This window comes from Cervus canadensis, chromosome 31 (assembly GCF_019320065.1).
Source record: "Cervus canadensis isolate Bull #8, Minnesota chromosome 31, ASM1932006v1, whole genome shotgun sequence".
Classification (NCBI taxonomy): domain Eukaryota; kingdom Metazoa; phylum Chordata; class Mammalia; order Artiodactyla; family Cervidae; genus Cervus; species Cervus canadensis.
In genome coordinates, this window is record NC_057416.1 from 1,321,135 (window position 1) to 1,327,134 (window position 6,000).

A 6,000-nucleotide genomic window follows, 5' to 3' on the forward strand; every position below is an offset into this window, starting at 1 on the left:
GGTGGAATTCTTTACCCCTGAACCACCAGGGAAGCCCTGGGGTTCGTATGTTCAAGATTAATCTCTTATTAGACATATGGTTGGCAAGTATTTTCTCCCACTTTGTAGGTTGCCTTTTCACTCTGCTGTTTCCTCTGCTTTGAGGAAACTTTTTAGCTTGTTGTCCCAGTTATTTATGTTTCAGTTGTCGTTGTTTTTGGTATAATGTTCATGAGATCATTGCCAAAACCAGTGCCATGAGCTTTTCCCGTTTGTATTTTTTTAGGAGTGTTGGGTCTTACATTTCAGCCTTCAGTCCATCTCAAGTTGATTTCTGTGTAGGGTGTGAGATAGGGGTTCCGTTTCATTCTTTTATGCGTGAATGTGCAGTTTCCCAGAAGCACTCACGAAAGAGACCACGCCTTCCTGCTGTGTGGCTTTGGCCCCTGTTGAAGACCAGTTAGCTGTGCGCGTGTGCATTTCGTCTGGGCTGTTGGTGCTGTTCCTCTGGTCTCTCTGTCTGTTGCTCTGTTCATGCAGTTTTTATTTCTCTAGGTTTGTAATATAGTTTGAAATCAGAAGATATGGTGTCTCCAGCTTTGTTCTTTTCTCTCAAGACTGATTTGGGTATTTGGGGTCTTCTGTGGCTTCGTATGAATTTTAGATTTTTATTGTTGTTAAAAATGCCATTGGAGTTTTGGCAGGGGTTACACTGTACACCTCCCATGTGGCTCAGATGGTAAAGAATCTGCCTGCCGTATGGGAGATCTGAGTTCGATCCCTGGGTCAGGAAGATCCCCTGAAGAAGGAAAAGGCAACCCACTCCAGTATTCTTGCCTGGAGAATCCCATGGACAGAGGACCCTGGTGGGCTATAGTCCAGGGCGTGCAAAGAGTGGGACAAACCGAGGCACTGACACCCTTCACACTGAACCTGCAGACGACTGGTCACCTCCCTGGTAGGTTTCCCAGTTCAGTTATTGTGTCCTGCAGCTCCTTGGTTTCCGTTGGGAGTTTTTTTTATTCCATCTCTTCACTAACGTTCCATTTTAAAACGTGTGTATTTCTCTTGGTCGCATGGGGTCTTCGCCGCACGCAGGCTCTCTGGTTGCTCTCTGGTGTCAGGCTTCTCATCGCCATGGCTTCTCCAGACCACGGGCTCCAGGGCACTCGGTCTTGTGGGCTTTGCTGCCCCGCGGCCTGTGGGGTCCCGGACCCGGGGATCCAGCCCTGTCCCTGCACTGGTGCGGATTCCCAGCCCCTGGGCTGCCGGGGCAGCCGTGTCCCACTCTGTCCGCAAGTCCTCCTGCCCTGGGCAGCATCCTGTGCCAGTCCATGGGCCGCCCCTCAGCAGGGCTGGGGATGGGTTCTGCTCCTCCATGTGGAGCAAAGATTGTCCCTCATCTCCGGGCCTCTGTTGGAGTCCATGCATCAGATGGAGCTGACCTCTGCCCAGCTCGCCGCCATCCTCGCCTGGAGGAATGCCACCGATCGGCCCAGCTGGGGCCCTGGGGCTTCTTGTCCACATCCTCCTGGGGAAGGGCGGAGGCTGTGGTTTTTGTCTGCTCACCTGTTGGGAGCCCCGCCAACAAGTTGGGGTGCTGGATGCCCCAGCCCCTCCCTCTTCAGCATGAAGCAGGGAGCTGGGGTCTCCTCCTGACCCCAGGGTGCTGTGGGACATGGACCATCCTGTCGCCCCAGGGGCCCTGTCCTGGCGGCAGGGCCCTTTCCGTGGGTCTCTGATTTCTCACGACGGAGTTTGCCTGTGGCTTGCAGCTCACACAGGCCTCCTTCAGCACCTCCCACACATCAGCCACTGGGGAGGGGGTCTTCAGCTGCTCCTCCCCAGGTGGGGCGGCCCCCTCCTCAGGAAGCAGACAGACCCCAGCTGTGGGGGGGACCTCAGAGGGAGGCACTTTGTTTGGGGTCTTTTTCCTATGAAGTGTTTGGATGCCATTCACTCAGGATGGAAATGAAAAAGGGGAGTCCTGGGATGTGACCCCCTTTTTGCAGCCTTGCTGTGTTCATCACGTGGCCAGCAGCCCCACAGCAAAGCTGTCCCTTCAGCTTGGACAGCTCAGAGTCAGCGCGTCCAGGTAGACTAGTTCTTCTAGTTCAGGTCCTGTTGAGCCTTGGGAGTAAATGCCACTCGGATGCTGAAACCCCTCTAAGCCTTTCGTAAAGCTGCCGAGTTCTTGCTTCGTCAGGCTTCAGGGTCCAGGCACTCTCGCCTTGGACTCTGGTTTGATGAGATGCGGGCAAGTGTCAGGACCAGATGTCACCACCAGTGTGATGTAGTTTACACCCCAGATGGGTGTAAACTTCTGTTTCCTCCTTCAGTTTGGTTTTGAAATGCTGTTTAGAAATAATAATAAATGAATTACACACTCAAACATCTAAGCTGGTAGAGAAAACTTCATCCACAGAGACACTAATCCAGGTGCAAATGAGTTGATATTAAAAAAAAACAAACAGTGAATTTATGTATAAATATATACCAGGCACACTACCTACTGGGACCCAAGCTAGACAAACAAACCTTGCATGGTTAAGTCTCAGATTGTTACTGACCCAGCTTTTCTCAGAGCATTTGGTAATGATGAAGGCAAAAATTTTAGTGCCCAAGTTAGAGCAAAAATGCTCAGTTCTCAAGCTTGGAGTTTTCTGAACTTAATGCAATTATTGTAGGAGTAAAAGTCCATGCTTCTGGTGTGGATGTTAGTGATTTAAGATGACTGCTTTCAGCACATGGGGAAACAGTGGAAAAGAGTGGCCTGGCATGCTGCGGTTCATGGGGTCGCAAAGAGTTGACTGAGCGACTGAACTGAACTGAGTTAACTTTGGGGGAGACAGCTCAGTGGATGGAAGATGGCTTGCTGGCCTCTTGGGTGGAAAGGCTGAGCAGTGGCCCCCCACCCCCCAGGCATTCACAACTCACTGCATGTTGTGTGTGCACCCCAAGGCACGCTTGGCTCACATCCCCACTCTACAGTCTGTACATTAAATGTCCTTCGGGCCAAGGCAAAGGCTAAATCTTTCTCACGTGAAGAATCTATCATTGAAAGCCTCAAACCTTACATGTTTTCGTGTTTGAGAAGCACTCTTTTCTGTCTGATCATACAGTTTAAGGCACTTTACTTGTGTGAGTCATGATTCTGACTGACATAAAGTGGAGAATGCCTGCCCCACGCAGTGTGTATAAAACTGTTTCTATAGAACTGTGTTGTTTCTCTAGTGCTCTGGTTTTCTTTTTCTTTGAAATATTAACATTTGAAAAAAAGTATTTTTAAGTAAGATGGGAAGTGAGATCCCACTGGATTTCCCAGGAAGCGAGCAAGCATCGTAATGTAATTACATCATCCATCCTTTCCCTGGGGAGTCAAAATGCTGCCCAGTATCAGCTCTCCATATATTTTACTTAATTCTGCATTTTGTGTTGCTTATTTCTTACACTGGCATCACCTTATTTCTGAAACATCACCATGTTTCATCCTTTACTGAGGCACCTTCAGCCCTCCTGGTGCATTTACTGCATGGGTGGAATTATTTAGACTTATTTTAAAGTGATAAAATACAGAGGGAGATATTCTCTTATTTGGACTAAATCTGTGGATGGATTCTAGGAGGAAAGAACGTGATGTCTTTTGAGTGTTTTCCATCCAAGAACATAATGTGCCTCAATTCATCCAAGATTTTTCCAAAGACCTGCTAGGGATCCTGGGCTCCCCGCTCCCTGCTGTCTCACTGTGCCTCGTCCTTCTGCTTTTCTTCACACTCATTTCTTAGTCTAGGCTTGGTAGAAGCTAATGTAAATGGAGTTTTTAATATTTAAAACTGCCGGAATAAATAGGGTGTTTCTCTGGGTATTATCTGCAGCTGATTTAAACATCCCTGGTAGTAGAAGAGGACATGGTCATGCCTGGCCTAGAAACGGCAGGCAACTCAGATTTTCTGTGAAGTTATTTTTGGAGGTTCACAGTACTTCAGACAAGGAAGAAACTCCTGTTTTTCCACCTGTTTTAAGTTGGCCCTGGGTCACGGCTCCCGTTGCTTCTCGTCTTTCCGTGTCAGAGCTGTGTGTACACCTTCTGCAGCTCCGAGAGGTTAGGGTCTTCCCCTGTTACAGCGTGGTCCCTCCCGAGATCAGTGTCCGTGTCCCTTCAGGGCTCGGCAGGTGCAGCTGCTGCAAAGCCACCCTGTTCCCACGGTCACCGGGCAGCTGCCTGGCCCGCGGCAGCGCCTCCCCGGTCCCCTCTCCTCCTGCACGTTCCAGGCGGGCCCGCCCCTGGGAGGGGGCTCAGGACGAGCCCCAGCCCCAGCGTGGCTCCAGGCAGCGAGGAGAGCCTGGGGTGCCCAAGCTTGTGGGTCGGAGGCGTGTGGGCCGTCCCGGTGCAGCGAGGTCCCCGCCACAAGCCATGAAGGCCCGTCTCTGTGTGTACGGTCTGCTGTGCAGTCTTCAAGTTCCCTGTTGGGTTTCAGCCACAGCTAGTTTTACTGTGAATTTAGAATCATTTTAGGGCAAGTCGGCTTGGGCTTGTCTCCCGGGGCCTGGGGAGGTTGGTCACGGGTGATGGACGTGTCTCCCAGCATCGCCGAGTCCCTGGCTGCGTGCAGTGTGCACGACCCGGGGGTGGGGGAGCCCCCGAGAGGGGGGCCTGCGGCCGCGCCCCTGACTGCCCTCTGCCCCCGACAGGCCGGCTGGGCGGACTCACGGCTCTGGAGGCTGAACCAGTGGGCGATGGTGCACCTTTTCCACTGCCGCATGGTGCTCACCTACCATATGTGGTGGGTGTGCCTGGGCCACTGGGCCGGCCTGGCCCGCAGCCTCTTCCCGCCGCACCTGGCGCTCTTCGTGGTCGGCCTGGCCCTCCTCACGCTGCTCATCAACCCCTACTGGACCCGCAAGAAGACGCAGCAGCTGCTCAACCCAGTGGACTGGAACTTCGCGCCCAGCCGCCCCAACGGGCCGGCGCCGCCCAAGAAGGCCAGGTAGCAGCCTCGACCCCCAGCCCGCGGCCTGCAGCCATCCCCCCACCCCTGCCTCCGATGCCGACCCCAGGCATGCATGCCCTGGGCATGCGTGCCTGCCGCGTGGTGCCAGGTGGCCTGGAGCCGAGGTGCCCAGGGACAGCGTCCCGCCCGGCCTGTGCACAGGCTCCCACGGAGGGCCGTGGGGCAGCCCCTGAGGCATCCCTGCGACCTCCTCATGGCCCTGCTCGCAGCGGCAGGAGAGAAGGCCCCCAGGTCGTCACCCCATCACGGTGGTCCTGGGGACGCCGAGAGGGCTTCTCCCCGGCGAAGCTTATCCAAGCGAGAGTTTTGCTTCCCTTTTGTGTGTCTCTGCTGACACTGGAGGGAGATGTGAGTCATCACTTGTCGAGATGTGAGAGCTGCTTTTAACCAAGTGTGTAGCCAGCCCCTTACTCCTAATCGCTGTAGTTTTTGAGTCAGGGAGCCATCAGGGGGACCTGGCCCCAGTGGTGCTGAGCTGTGGGCCCCCTTCCTTCCTCCTGGTGACCAGCCCTGCCGCCACCCTCACGTGTTGGCCCCACGGTTTAATCGACAGTGCTGACATCTTATTCTTGCCACGAATGTGCAATTAAAATGAAAAGCTTGTATCTGTTGAAAGTGCTCTTGAGTGTTTTTGGAAAACACGTTTATTGGTCGTGAGAGTCTCGTGTGCCCTGGGGAGCGCGGAGGCGGGGGTGGGGGGGGCACACACAGGTCAGGAGGTGTAACACCTACTTGCGTCACCTGGAGAGGCGGTTTCAACGTGAGACACACCCAGCAACCCGCGTTCCTCCTGGGGCTCCTCCCCCTCGCACAGACCCTGGGGGCTGAGCAGGCTATTTCCACCGCCCAGCACTTGAATAAAGTGACCGAGGTTTACAGAACCTGAAGGCACGTCCCTGCTTATCTCTCAGTGCCGTTCACCTTGCTGCAGAGGTTTTCCATCTTGGAGATGCAGCTGTGATGATAAGTGTTCACGTGCTCAAAACTCAGGTTAAGATCTGAAACAGTC

The 6,000-nt window shown here is 53.5% G+C and overlaps 1 protein-coding gene across 8 annotated transcripts in view; it reads left to right on the forward strand.

The window, feature by feature from the left end:
* Window positions 1-5,601, forward strand: part of CLN8 (CLN8 transmembrane ER and ERGIC protein) — a 49,691-nt gene extending 44,090 nt beyond the window's left edge. For all 8 annotated transcript variants that reach the window (XM_043454421.1, XM_043454420.1, XM_043454422.1 and 5 more), the window contains exon 3: window positions 4,672-5,601. In XM_043454421.1, coding sequence (XP_043310356.1) covers window positions 4,672-4,971 — 300 coding nt within the window. In that variant the 3' untranslated portion in view covers window positions 4,972-5,601. The remainder of the gene's footprint in view (window positions 1-4,671) is intronic.
* Window positions 5,602-6,000: the final 399 nt, after the last annotated feature.